Source organism: Diachasmimorpha longicaudata, chromosome 9 (genome assembly GCF_034640455.1).
Source record: "Diachasmimorpha longicaudata isolate KC_UGA_2023 chromosome 9, iyDiaLong2, whole genome shotgun sequence".
Taxonomy (NCBI): Eukaryota; Metazoa; Arthropoda; class Insecta; order Hymenoptera; family Braconidae; genus Diachasmimorpha; species Diachasmimorpha longicaudata.
This window is the reverse complement of record NC_087233.1, coordinates 7,655,629-7,670,332: the sequence shown is the minus strand read 5'-3', so window position 1 is coordinate 7,670,332 and position 14,704 is coordinate 7,655,629. Positions and strand designations below refer to the sequence as shown.

At 41.9% G+C, this 14,704-nt stretch overlaps 2 protein-coding genes across 7 annotated transcripts in view; one reads left to right on the top strand and one right to left on the bottom strand.

The window, feature by feature from the left end:
- Positions 1 to 49: 49 nt before the first annotated feature.
- On the bottom strand, positions 50 to 1,751 carry LOC135166005 (leucine-rich repeat-containing protein 57). The gene is made up of 2 exons (XM_064127906.1): positions 703 to 1,751; positions 50 to 577 (listed from the first exon to the last, which is right to left on the bottom strand). Exons 1-2 carry the CDS (start codon positions 1,195 to 1,197, stop codon positions 350 to 352), a joined length of 723 nt encoding a protein of 240 aa, XP_063983976.1. The 5' UTR covers positions 1,198 to 1,751; the 3' UTR covers positions 50 to 349.
- A 470-nt stretch (positions 1,752 to 2,221) lies between these two features.
- C3g (C3G guanyl-nucleotide exchange factor) overlaps positions 2,222 to 14,704 on the top strand; it is a 50,526-nt gene continuing 38,043 nt past the window's right edge. The window contains exon 1 of one of the 6 annotated variants that reach the window (XM_064127901.1): positions 2,222 to 2,437. In XM_064127901.1, coding sequence (XP_063983971.1) covers positions 2,404 to 2,437 — 34 coding nt within the window. In that variant the 5' untranslated portion in view covers positions 2,222 to 2,403. Of the gene's footprint in view, positions 2,438 to 5,526; positions 7,153 to 14,704 lie in introns of those variants that run through there. The other 5 variants (XM_064127897.1, XM_064127896.1, XM_064127900.1 and 2 more) reach the window with 5 other exon arrangements.

The following is a 14,704-nucleotide window of genomic DNA, read 5'->3' as shown; positions in this document are numbered from 1 at the left end:
ACGCGAAAATTAGGTAATGGGTTTCTGTTGCATTGAATAAGAAAAAAAATAACTCTGTGAAATTTTATTTAGTTCCTTCCTGTGGTGGTTTTCAGGAGACTCTCCATAATTACAATCCATTCACACTAATTCCAAAAATTCGATATTTTTTAATACAATCAAATTATTTCCATTTAATATTTCTCTAAACTCGTAGAAAATCGCACGAGTGCATTTACAAATGGTATCATGGTGATAAAAATAGCCACATAAATAGAGAGAAAACAGACATCTTAATTAGAAATGGCTCAATGAACACACGCAGCCCTTATCAGTTCGATTGTTTACAGTTCTTTAAATTCCCACGAAACTAGAACATTTTCTTCTTGACAGCGGTGAAACGCTCCATGTACTGATCGTATCCCTCTAAATGGGCGATCTGCTTGTTCTCGAAGAGATTTCCTTCAAGAGCAATGTTAGATATTTTGGAATCTTTGAGAATTCGCGGAGGGATTGCATTTAGCTGGAGACAGTTCTCCTCCAATCGCAGGATCTTCAGTCTCGGACATTCGGCGATTTTCTCAGACAACACTGACACCTATAATTATTTTATATAATTATAATCTTCATTATATTTATGTTTCTAAACTTATGATTTTATTATGGTGCTAGTATTTTTCCAATGTATTGCACCGGATATTTTATTGCATCGAAACTACCGACCTGATTCTGATTCAGATTCAATTCTGTCACGTGGAGTCCCGCCGCCCCATCAGGTACAACTGTCAACTTGTTCTTGGAAACGTCCAGCATATCCAGGTGCTTCAACCCACTGAATACCAGTGGGAATTCCGTAATATGATTCTGTGATAAATTCACTTGCTTGAGATTGGAGAGATTCACCAGTGAATCCGGCAATTTATTAATTAAATTACAGCTTGCGTTGAGGATCTCAAGCTTTACTAGGGTCCCAATGGCCTCCGGCATCGTCCTCAGTTTATTATGACTCAGATTCAACTGTTTCATTAGCGTGTAGATGCCGATCTCGTCCGGAAGGACTTTGAACATATTCTGAGATAGGTCGAGGGTCCTCAGGACTGGCGCTAGCATCTGGAGGTTCGCAGGCAGTTCCAGCATCTTCCTCTGGGACAAGTTCATTATCCCAGTCTTCTTCGCTGTCTCGTAATGCTGCTTTATCTTGGCGTTTCCCATTTTCATCGATTTTTATTTTTCTTTCAGTCGACTTTTACTACGCTAGTTCGCTTTATGTTGTACTACTGTTTCGCTATTTTAATTTTCCCGCCTTTGAGGATCGACTTTGCCTGACTTTTATCGAAGTAATCGGATTATTCGGGGTAAATAGAGCATCGGCTTCAGGAACTTTAGGAGAAATTTCTCTTCATAATTGGATTTTGGATAATTTTATTATCTGGTGTACTTGACGGGTATTTGGTGGACGTCCAGTTGGAGATGACTTCCTAGTGTCCGAAATCGGGGAATTTAGTCTGTCCATCCATCGTGATTGATTTACAGCCAAAAATAACGAATGACAGTTGCCTGAACTCGTGGCGCTGGAATCGTTCCTCAAATTTCCAGGTGCCTCACGTGAGGGGGGGAATTGCCAATTAATTGTCACTTCACTTTTTGCAAGCTATTAATGATAATATTGAGTGGAGGTAGAATTTTTTACGGGCTTCTGTCACCGAGTAGTGACACTTACTGATGCAATGTTGTGATCTCTCGTTCAGCTGGTCAGGTACACTAGATCAGGACTGAAAACCTGACGGGGAAAAGATTTCTCCGACGATAAATGTGTCCATCCAGTGGCGGGCCATTCAAATCACGTACCTTATCCCAATTTTTCATTTTTTAAATGCATTCTTTGAGATTTCTTAATGTTTTCATGACACGGATACCTTTCATTAACTTATTTTATCTTCTGTTGATTGATTATTTCCGAAATCATTTGGTGAATCAAACTAACAGTTGAAATAGTCAATTAAATTATCATACGAACACGTGCGAATAATTGCATTCACCCAGTCGTAATTTACAATAAAATAGTTTCATCGTAAAAAGTTAATAATTGTAGAAGAAAACGATTGCGAAAATTCATATGGGGAAAGGCATTTCATTACTGTCGCGCGTGCGTCGCTGCCCCCGCCCCGCGGCCGACCAATCACTACTCTGAGGCTCGGGTGATTCTCACGAGATGTCGCCCGCGACGCCACAGCGCCTCAGCCCTCCAAAGATGGCTGACAAGCGAAAATGTAGCGGTGCGCGTCGGGTTTACATTAGATTTAAATGGCATCTAGTGCGTAGTTTACAGTGTGACCGGGTGAAAAAATGGTGAGATTGTGATAGAAAACGTGCCTCCTCGGGTGTCCAGTGTTGTATTATCCAGTGGCAACACATTAAAACACGATGGCGGCCACACCGAAGTTGGAGAAGTACGCAGGTAAGATTTTTTTTGTCGTGAGAAGCAGTCGGAGTGGTGCATCGGGACCACCAAAACCCGGGAGTACAATATTCTCCCCTTATTACTGGGATTGCAATCATTCCCCGGGAGATGCTGGCCCAGTGGCCGGCAGAGGTTGGGGGTTAGCGTTAGGCTAGAGGGGAAAAAACAATGGCAAACATCTCGGGTGATTTTATCTGATGGATCTCGCGTCTTATCGGGGCGAGTGATACCCCGGGTGGAGAGGGGAGGCCTCCACCGGGCGCCAAACGTCAAAAGCATATGAGTGGGCATGCGGTGGCGCGTGTTTCGCGCCGGAACTACCCTGTCATCGCCTCTTCCGGATGAGGGGATGCTTAAATCTGAGTTCTGAATTTTTTCAAGTGAAATGAGCAAAAGGAGGAATAAAAATGAAATTTTATCAATAAATTTACTCAAGGAATAATTCAATTTTCCTTCAATTCAAATTGTCCAATAATGATCAGATCCATTTACAAACTAATTTTTAAGAGAGTTAATTATTCATGCAAACAAATTGATTTCTATTTTTGATCAATTATATCAGTCCTTCTGATATGTATTTTTTTTCGATCGAAAGAACGGGCGCGAGGACAGTATCTGGTATCGAACGGACGTCCTTCGACTTGGGATACGATCGAAATTGGGAGGGAATGGGGACTTGTCACGATATGAGAATAGAGGGAGGAGTCTCAGTGGCTTCATTGGACCTTGTTGTTTTTGTTGAGTCCAACTGGGGATTTATCGAGGTATTTATGGGGTTGACGAGTGGGGAATTAATTTCCAGATAGATTTTCGAGGGAAATTTCGGGGTTTTTATCGCTGATGGATATATAAATTTCTTTTTTCTTTTGATGAGTCAATCGAAAGGGAATATACACAAGGAAATTTTATTCCTTTAAAAAATGAGAATTCTCATGCATAAATAATCCCCCCGTTTTATCGAATTTGAATGCACTCCGATGAGTTGAATGCACTCGGTGGCATGAAAATGGTCGGATATCCGAGGATTGACGATGGCCTATCATTAGTGGGTGTAACAGGTGCAGTATTATTTGTACCCTAGGATATACACATTACAATCCCCAGTTTAATGACCCCCCTCCGGTATTTCCTTCTGAAATAGGATGCTGTTTGAAATACCCACAGTACAGAATAGGACAAGACGATCAATTCCAGTACCAACTGGTGCCATACACATCTCATTACACTGCTGTATACACTCACTCCCGTAATTATCGTTAATTCTAGTTGATTTGATGGGTAAGACTCGAATCAAGTGGTAACTGGGGCGAATTGTTGTGTGAAAACGAGAGAAAAAAAATATAAAAAGCTGGCGATTTCTCAAAAATTTACTTCAGTTTGTTGAGTATTTGCAGCTGACAGAACAAATTCACTAATGAATCCCGGAATTTTTCGTGTGCATTGCCTATCACGAACCCTTCCATTTGCATTTGAGGAATGAAAAGAGGAAAACTGAATGATGAAAAAAAAAAATTACCGGGATTTATTTGCCTCCCCGGCAAGGTCGATAATTCAGCGATAATATTCCGCTGAAAATCCCCATTGAATGAAGGGGGAGATTGATGTGAAAGAGAGGAGAGGAGGGATGAGTGCGTTTCTCCTCAAAAAGGGAGCTCTCATTAAATCCCAAGTTGGGCCGTTCTGTTCCGTTTTTTTCTGGGCATTGATAATAATTCTATGGCCAGACTTGTGGTGGGGTTCGTGGTCTCTCACGTGTCCTTCAGAGAGGCTAAATGAGGAGCATGAAAGAGTAAAAATGAAAGGGAATTGTGGGATTAAGATTATTACCTATTTCGGGATCAAGCTCGTATGCTTTCATCTCTGAATTATTGTTCGCTGGTATCACTGACGATGCCTGGGCTGTGAAGATGCCTCTGTCACCTGTTCATCTTTAGGACAACTCGGTTGTCTTCTACTATGGACTCCACCGGCTTCTCAACCTGTCAGCACTGGCCAAATGAGGAACCTCTCAGTGGCTTCGTCAAAGAACCTCAACTTGGACGTCACTATCCATGCAAATGGCCGTTGTGCATAGCACGCCATGTCGCACACCCCGAGTCAGCCATTTCACGCGTGCACAGGCACCAAATTCACTGGGGGTGTCACGAGTTACGTCAGCAGTTCATGAATATGTAACTATTTTTGGTGTAACTCCAGGGGAAACTGTCGATCTTCCTTAAACGACAACGTCGAAACTCACTCTAACCTCCAGCCCGTGAATCATTCATGCCCTTACCCTTGTTTACCTTCCAGAGGGAGAAGAGCTCGCGAGAAACTTGAGCGCAGAATATGACAAAGTTTTTCGGAATTTTTCAAATGTCCTCGGGGATGGGGAGAAGGTGGGCGAGTAGAGAGGCACTCGAGAATGGTTTTGAGTTCGCAAAGCTGCATTCGTGAACTGGAGATATTCCAGGATATGTGGGGAACTGAGAATTTAGCGGGGATACGCGTCCATTCTTGGCATTGCTCTTTGATTTCCCTCGATTATGGTGTTTAGCAACTTGAGGAATTAGGGCGATGGTTAATCATTGAAATTCCGGGAATATTGATCGGCGAATGTGCTTGAAATATGTCTGTCGAAAAGTTCTTTAAACTCAAGATAAGATTTTTTATTTTTCTTCCCCTCGATTCAATTGAAGCCAATACAAATGGCCAGTGACGTAACTCCTCATTCACAGATCTAAACAATCAAAATGTTTCGGTCGAATATTTCGTAATTCCATCTGACACAAGTGTTAGCGGGGATCAGTTAATATGTCTTAGATGTTTTGGCGTCATCATCTCCAACAGTCGTGTCTTCCTCGGATTTCCCCTCGGTCCGTTAAAATAGACAAGCCTTCACTCCCATGCCAAAGTCAGTCCATTTAACTGTCCAATTTCTCTCCTGCTGATGCGGACAGTCCACCTCTGATTCGCGGCCAAGCCGGTTGGCTATTCATCGCTCCCGTGTCGGTTCATCTTATATTTATTGTAATAAATGACAGCAACGTCAGTTGCAAATGAATATACTTGCGATTCAAATTTATTAAATAATTAGACTACTTTCATCTGAGTCGATTTTTCGAATTTTCTTCTCTGCGGCTGGTTTTTTCGCTGAGGCAGGAAGACCTAGGAAAATCCACAAAATACTGATCGCCCATGAATTGTCGTGCGGAGTCGTTAAACGGTTGAGTGAGATTATGTGGAACAGTTTGAACAAATGGAGCATGCAGGGGTCCCCGTGATTGGCGATCAAGGTCCGATCGGTTAGCACATCTCACAGCAGACTCATTGCTGCTGCCTCCCAAAGTCACGTGCATTGCAACCCAACACCAGTGATAATTCACTACAACCCAAAACAACGGGTTCCGAAGCCTCGGTATTTTCACAGCTCCGACTTTACAGTTTTGACTGGAGAAATTTGTCGGAGCCACATGTGTTTTGGTAAATACGAGGGAGAAAGTGAAACCAAACCGTCCGCAAACTCCGAAAATATCGAGCCACAGGGGAGTGGTATTACGGGAAGCAGAAAGTGTCGTTGTAATTACATTGTAAACTGGGTCGCAAGCCTAGGATTAATCATTCTGTGATCAAGACTCTCGCCTCTTTCTCTGAGACCAAATTTAGCTTGATTGGGATGACTTCCTTTATTTTTCCAAATAAGATTAACTTAATGTCCACCTTTGAAACACTAGTTCCTATCTCACACGTCTTACTCTTTCCGCATTTTATATTTGGAGAAGATTGTGACGCAGATGAAATTGATGGCCTAGGCATTTTGTTTGGCTGAATTTTTCACGGTTGAAAAACCGCCTTGGATCATTGGTTGACACTCTGTTAACTCTCCCTTCTCTCGATTGTGTGCTCGCTCTACTGTGGATAAAACGTTATGTGGACGGTTTATAGTTTGATTATTACACGATAGCCAGTTTGTAGTTGAGTATCGTTGGGTAAGGACGTCAAGAAGAAGCTCTCTCAAAAGGCGAGACGAATTCGTCCGGTGTAAATCAGTTCGGCTAATGGACGTCTCTCGGTTTACGTACATTTTCCGCACGCGGAAATTGAGATAAGTGAATGAACCAAGTGTGAAAATAGAACAGGACAGGATATACAACTGTATAGAGTTTATATTTAACTCCACTGTCATCGCTGCCGAGCAATCTGGGTGATACACAAGTCGTAGAAATTCGGGATTTCGTAATCAGAGTCAGAGGTCACGGTGATGGAGGGAAAAAATAATTGATGATTACTCGGATGATTACCAGGCTGAGTCATTCTGCGCCACTGAGTCCACTAGGTAGCCTGATATCAGAGGTTAGAGATAACCGCAAGATCCTGAACACGAATGACAGCGGATACTGAGATGCAGTAGCTGGCGACTGTGGTCGGGCTCCGAAGGAATCGTCTTACACTTCCTCGCGGTCTTTTCAGTAGAGTCGGGCATCAAGGGTGGATAATTATGAGACGGAAAGACAAGTAGCACTTGGGATTATTGCCTTGGGGGACAAAGATGCCGCAATATGATGATAGCTTTCTGGATTCACCGTTGTTTCGGAGACGCGCCAAGAGCTACAGTGTTTTAAAACAGGATGTGCCGAAATCTAAAACATTTCAGATTACTGCAACACCGTTTCTTCTTGCTGTAACCACTCAGCCGAGAGTAACACCCTCTGTGTCAACATGCAATCTTGAAGGTAATGAAATTACTACGGGAAAGGTGCAGCGGACCGAGGTGTTATAATTATTGCGGTGGGGTAAACGCTGTATACCAGGATGGGAATCTCCTATTGGTGATTTCTCTTGACCAGACGGTGCGATTTTGTTGAGTCATAGCTCATTTCAAAGCGAGAACTAATGCCTTTTAAGTGGTGAAATACCAGGGAATTTCACTCTGCAATTGGGGAGTTATTCGCTGTTGAAGATTGAATTTTTTTCGTAGATTATTGCCAGGATATGAATTATATTTTACAAGAAGTCGATTTTGTCGAGCGCCGAGCATGATTTGCTTCCTTGTCATTACACCGTAATGATGTCCCGTTTCGTCTTCATGAAGTGCTCATCCGAAATTGTCACGTTATATTTACGAAATTCTAGCCGCGAAATATCAATTTCTTGTAACTTATAAATAGCAAATGGTTATTCGTGACTCATCGGGAATGGGTAAATATGTTAGCATCTCACAGGAAACCCGCATGATTTGGATTCCAAATCCGAGGGTGGTAGATGAAACAGCGACTTTTATTGGTTTCCCCGTTGTAATTGATGGCTGTGGACCTCTATTACTCGGCAAATTCGCTTGGATTTACAATCAGCAGGTGATCTGCCAACTTCCATTTCCGTTGGCGTCAATTTTCACGAAATTCATAAATCAAATTTCATTCTCCATTCATTATCTTACCGATTACGATGGAAATGAACATTTAATGAATATTAAATTAGAAACCGTTCGAAAAGTCCCTGACATTTCCGTCTAATTTTTCACATACATATTTCGCTCCGGAATAGTGATATTATTTTTATTGAATATTTTTTTTCCCAGTGAAATGTTTTTCCTAGCATTCACTGATGTACATGCTCTTTAAACCAGAAAGGGAGGCCTACATCCCTGATGTATATTTAGAATCCCCGTAACCTTTCAGGGTGGCACGAATTCAGTCCGCGAAGTGTTCCTCGTCAAACAAAGCGCCCGAGCCTCACGTACATTGCCCCTGAGACATAACGTTCCACACACGGGGGGAAAAATATAAAACCCAGAAGATGGTTCTTTATTCCTCGTGCATATGCACGCTTTTTGAGGATCCTTCGACTGCTCTCTCCATTGCATTCATTTTATTAAATGCCGGGTCACGGCCTCCCTCGCGAGAGCCACTACAAAGGACCACTTAACCTTCCTGTTTTCTCGAACGGGGAGAGAAACTTGGCCCCGATTTTTCTACCGGAATTTTCCGCTCGTTTCGTACGATTTTTTTTTTTTTTATATCTTTTCATTATTTTGTGATTCTTGTTTTGAAGGCTTTTGCTGGCCCCCTTCAGGCGGGAGCATTGATTTATTTACGGACGAGCATTTTGAATCGCCGCGATAACGTCATCGCCCGGTGTCTCCAAGGTCTTGCAGGAATTATTCTTTTAACAATTCTTAAATTAGACCTTCGGACTTGACCGAAAATTTCAGGAATTCTTCAGAGTCAATTGTTCCATGTTTTTACATAAATAATTGAAACATTAATGAAATGAAATTTTGATGGGTAAAATTTAGTTCCTTGTATTCATGACACTGATCGATTTACGATCTGCCCTTTGTGGGGGATGAATTAAATTTTGGGACACGTGCCAATCTCGTGCGTCTGTGATCATCCCTGGTGTATTGCCAGCGTTAATGGTGGTGGCATTAGCCACGTCGGAGCGTTTTACTCCAATATCTCGAGTAATTAACACCTTACACCCAGACGTGTTGCGGCATGTACTCGTGATTTCCCAATGGGGCTCAATGTACCAGTGCAAAATGCATCATCTCGAGCAGCAATCGTTCCCCCCCCCCCCCAGTATATTAAAAAAATCATTAAAGAATTCGCGGCCGAATTAAATGCTACAGCTCCCGTGATCCATAAAATAAAAAAAAATGAGAGAGAAAGGAAACTTCGAGTTTAACCATTCTGTTTGACCACTCCCTTTTGAGCCCAAGCAAGTCGGTAAATATCCTCCAACCATATCGCATTTCCCGATGGCTTTCCACAGCACTCGACCTCGCCAATCTGATCCCCGAAAGTGGGTGTGGGTATTGCTGTTGAATTTCAGTTTGAAATCGCGCTGTGAACGAGAGCAGCGCGGAGACGGGGAGGGTAGGAAGGCCCTGTCAGTGGCAGACCACCGGGGGAAAGGGCTCCTGCTACCCCTCCCGTCACTTCATTCCCACTGGATATACCTCTCATTTTGCCCTGCACCCTTTCAACTATACGTGACGTACCCTTTACATACGAACACCGGCACTCGACGGCAAATTACCAGATTTTGATGGTGAAATTCTGAAACAATTTTTCCCCCTTCTTTTTCATGATTTTTTTTTGTCAGGGGGCGGCATTTCAACGGTTAAACCCATGTTTATCTTGTCATTCTGGGGTTAATAAAATATGGAGCTTTCGTCGGTGGAGAGATACCAGTCGTGAATAATTTCTGGGGACGCGCGAATAGATAAAATATCAGTAGAAATTTTTTAGTTTGGTCAGCCCACTGGGGTTGTAGTTTTTTTACCCGACTAATATTTTTCAAAATAATTATTTGACCATAGAGTTTTGCTGAGGAATAAAATTGTAGTTATAGAAGCAAATAAACGGTTTCTTTGTGGTATTCTTTAACGTTTCCGAATAGTAATAAGTCTCTTTGTAGTTTTTACGGTCTGAGAGAGAATGGAGGAACATTCCTGGGACATTTCGCAAGGTGAAGCGCGGATAAAGGAGCTCGAAATTTTTGGCATCGAAATGGGAAATGAGCCCCCATCCTGATAAAAGGATTCTTGGCACTTGTTCAACAATTCTGAAGTCCGATGTATATGCGGGGGATATTCCCAACCGGAAATAGGATCATTAAGAATAACGAATTTCAGTCTTAAATTCTGTCAGATAAAATCTCGAACTTTGTGCTCTCAATCCGCTCCCCTTCCGCTACATATTTATATTTTTCATTTCAATGAATTATGAAGACTAAAAAATCTTAATTAATCTGCGCTCATCTGGTGATGACTATTGAACTTTCTGAAAAGTTTGGATGTTTTGCCGAAAGGTGCGCTTAATTTTCAAACGCAGGGAATGGCTGCGAGGATAATGGGACATTACACGTTTGGATAGGCAAATCAGGATGTTGATGTGCGGTTTTCCGGTTTCCTCCCTGTCGACTTGATTAAGTAGTGGTTAACACAGGACCCTCAAGCAAGGGCGGTGGCCCTTCTGTGTACTAGTACTCCACCCCCACCCACTCATGGGGATTTAGCCTACGGTGGATATCTGGGATTTTGGACATCACGCCAGGGAGATTTAACGGTCTCCCGCGTCGACGCACCTCAACGCCATGCGAAATTATTCACTGTAATCTGGAATGATGGAACGGAGAAGGATTTTTAAGAGTCGCGGGAGGAGGGCTTTGTGTTCAACGGACAGGGTTTTTCGAGAGCCACTGGGGGGATGAAGATGAACGCGGGAATTAATGGAAATGCAGTGCAAAATTTCCTCGGGAGTCCAGGAGATTTTTAAAGTGAATTTGCAATTAATTAAAACATCAGGAGTTTAACCAATTTTTTCTGGTTCCTCTCATTTCTTATTTTTTTTTTTTTATAAAAAAAAATGATTCACATTTCTCAATTACTCATACGAATTAAAAAGACACTCAACCATGTGAAAAGTGATTTCTGAAAACCACAGAAGGCAGTAATATACATCGAATTAATTTCTCTTTCCCCGGCGAGACAGGTAGGCTTGTAAATTAAGCGCAATTTTTCTCGGATGAGTTGCTGCGATAATTATTACCCGTTGTGTACTTGGTTATGTAGGTTTTATTACGGAGCTATAATTCATGACCCTCTTTCCTCTCGGAAAACTCGGATGGGGTGAGGGCCGTATAATAATTAAACTCAGTGCCCAGTTGGGGTTTGCAAATATTAACTTTGTCGTTATTGCCGGAATGGTTATTCCCCGGGGTATTTTCATTAACAGGTCTGACCAGTAATGAGTCACGATATTCGGTGGATCCGAAATTGACGGATATTCACGGCGCTCGAATTTTTGGGATGAATGATCATAGCTGAGGGATGTCGGCTTTATTGGGAAATATTGAATTTCAGGGGTTGGGGGTTTATTGATGATAGATATAATGTTTTTTATTAATTGAAAAAATTTACTGCATTTTTGGTAAAAAATATTCCAAACAATTACGAGAAATTTTTTTAACAGTACTAACTGCATCACCAAATAACACTTTCCCCACCGCCACCCCCATGAATATCTAAATTCCCAGCGGACAAGTGCACTCATGTGATCTCACTGGGTAGACCGAGCACAAAATGCCTGAAAGGTGGTCAGGAGTGAGGACCCGAGGAAACTGGCGGAAAGTGCTTGGGGATGCATTCGCTGAGTAGTAGAAGAAATGCGAAATTCCACGTCGAAGGGTGAAAGGCAAAAATAAATGGTGGAAAAGCCTCGGGCGGTCTTCCACTCGTGCCATTCCTCCAGCCCTCTCTCTGCCCCACAGCGCCATGATTATTTTTTCCTCCCTCTTTCACTACCACTGCGCCCTCATTCCTTCTTTATTCCCCCCAGTCTTTTTGTCTCCACCTACTTCTCCTTTTTTTCCTCATTTTCCTGACTACTTCCCTCGTCGATTCCCATTCAGTCGGGAATTTCCGGCAAAGTGAATTTCAGATTCTTGATATGCCACGATTCTGGGAGCTACAGGGAAATATGAACTCTTTCAATATTTTCGTTCGAATTTCCTTTGTAATTTTTTATTACATTGTTTCCGAGTGGGTTCAAGGGTTCTGAGGGGATTTTGAGTCTCAATATTTAGATGAGAGACTATAAATAACTGTCTCAAAAGAACATCTCAATTCCTTAATTTCATACAGCAAAAAAGTCCCTCAATTGGAGGAAATCAACGTCTCAGAAACCAAACAAAGGCGCCTTAACTTTCTCCATAACTTTTCCACTGCGTGAACTTCAACAAATAAATTCCCAAAGTCGCAAAATAAAATTTCAACAGAAGTTTGAAAACTTTTCTACCGAAACTGAGCTCTTGCCACCTCTCCCTCAATTAATTCACCGTCAATTTGCGTCACTCCCCACAGAAATTACCGAAACAATTCAATATTTCCTCAAGCACCCACTCTTGACAAAACTCCCCCCAATTTTCCTCAATTCTCTTCGCATCTCGATCTCCACCCACAGATACTCCATGAATATTCAAACTACCTCTCGTCCACGATGGAGTCCAACCATTTGACTTTAAAACAGAGAGGAGAGTCGCGTTATTCGTTGTTTATCGTATTTACCACTCGCTGAGGAATACTCAAATTTTATTCATGAGTTACCATGCGATATAAAGTCTATAGACAGAAGCTCCTATTGTATTCTGTTCTGTCCGATGTCTGGCGATAGTCCCCGTCCCTTCTTGGAGTAAAATTGAATTGGATATACGAGAGGAAAGGAAAGTGTTTCAGAAGAGTGCACTTGGATTCGTTATCCCAATCCTCTTCGCGATCTTCTTCATTTCAAAAAGCAATAATTGAGCATTGATAATTAATGGATACGGCTGTTGATACCCCCATTTATCACTTTATTTATTTATAAATGTCCTCAGATGATTATTCAATTTTTATTGAATATTTTTCTCGATAATTCGATTATCATTAAATTAATTCTGGAGATTTCAAAATGATGGAGAGGTACACGCGATTAATTGGAAGCAAATGTGGCGAGCTTTTTGCATCAATGATGCATCCACACAAGCACCATTGAGAGAAACAGACTGGAACGAATGACCCAAGCAATGATAGAGAATTGGGGGATGAATTGATGGGGAGGGGAGGGCCAATGAGTCAGATAGCTCTCCTACAACTGGAGTTTGCCAATCCATTTATGCAGCCGTGCCCACATTTCACGGGATATTTCATCGAACGAAAAGCCATTGCCGGGTTATGACTGATTCGCTGTGTCGTATACACTGTACTTTCGGGCTTTGATGATATCTTCAGGGGGTGCTAAAGTGATTGGAGTTGTGGAAGTATGACGGCTGGGTGATTACCTCTCAGCAACGGCCGATATGCTCCATCAAATTTATCGAAAACAATTTTTTTACTTGGGAATTTTTCAATGTGACTTTCTATCACATTTTTAAAAAATACATGTATCTTTTTATTTGGATACTTTATTTAATTATGTCGTTAATGTGGTTAGATAAATCGTGACGCGTAAAACACTGATCAAAAACCTGTTAGAAGCTTTTTTTAAGGGTAGTGCAAAATATTGAAGCTGCAAGTGGCTTTTATTCCTAATTAACCACAAGTGTATTTTTAACTCCAATTATTCTTCATCGTTTTTCGATTGGAGTTATTACGGGAATGTAAGAAGAGAGAGAATGGACTTATTGGAGCGATTCCGTCTGTTCTCCTCTAATTAAAAAGAACGGAAAACTTCCGATCCAATTACATTGCCGGTAGTTGTCTTCAAATAATTGTGATAGGACGACAGAAAATCCATAGAGGGAGGGCTCGATAGGTCTATTTTATTTACCTCGTTACATTGACTCTCAATATTGAGTCCTATTCTTGCTTTTCTATTACAAAAAATAAAATGTTGGTAATTTTCGCAGAGATTGAAAAAAATGTCATGAATCTAGTGATTTACTAGATATTTTCTATTTCTTGTTCTCTAGGTCCAGGAAAAAAATGAAAATTCCAATTCTTCTTCATTTTTTAATTGACCACTTCCTGTTTCCGTTCCACTCGCGACAGGTAATATTTAACCCTCTTACCCCAGATTCTCCCCTGCAATCTCCCAGCTACCCTTCACAATACACTTATCTCTCTCGTGGCAGTCGCCAACAAAACCCGGAATAAATTCACCCGGATGACACAATAAAACTCCCCAGACATTGTTTTATTGGGGGGAATATACCGACCAACTCGGTCTCACCTGACACATCATCCCCGTGGCAATATACCGTAGAAATATGAAGCAACACCACCTCTGAGTTTATGAGAAACGTGTGCGATGCGATATACGTGCAGTCGAGCTTTCTCATATTCAGGTGAATGGCGTAGATAAATTTCCGCCAACTTTGAGTGCAGACGGGTATTAAAAAAAAAATCAGCGTAAAATTTGCCAGCCGAGCGTGAGTTAACCGGGATTTTACTCATTATATCAGGATGAAAGAAGAATGGGGAAAAACTTTTAATCCATTCACAAGGCCCCTCTCGACATAATTAGTCACGCGCTCATCACATACGTGTGGACGTGGAAAAGAGTTCAACAATTCAGAGGGAATGTTTTTTTGCACCGGGAGTTGCTCTTTGTCTCGCGGGACAGTGGAGGCGCGATGAAAGAGACGGATTGTCTCTCAAATGCATTTTCAGTCGCGTCTCGGATAGATTAGCCGAGCGAGAAGGCCATTTTCGGGGCATTAAATGGCACGCGCTGACGGAAGGATTAACGGGGACAATAATTGTCTTGGAGGGTACGTGTGCTGCGAAATAGGGGGGCAAAG

Excerpts from the sequence above, each read along its gene's own strand:
- LOC135166005 (XM_064127906.1), bottom strand. The coding sequence starts at position 1,197 with ATGAAAATGGGAAACGCCAAGATAAAGCAGCATTACGAGACAGCGAAG. Across the intron at positions 578-702 it reads TGAATCTGAATCAGAATCAG|GTGTCAGTGTTGTCTGAGAA; the intron begins GTCGGTAGTTTC and ends AAATAATTATAG.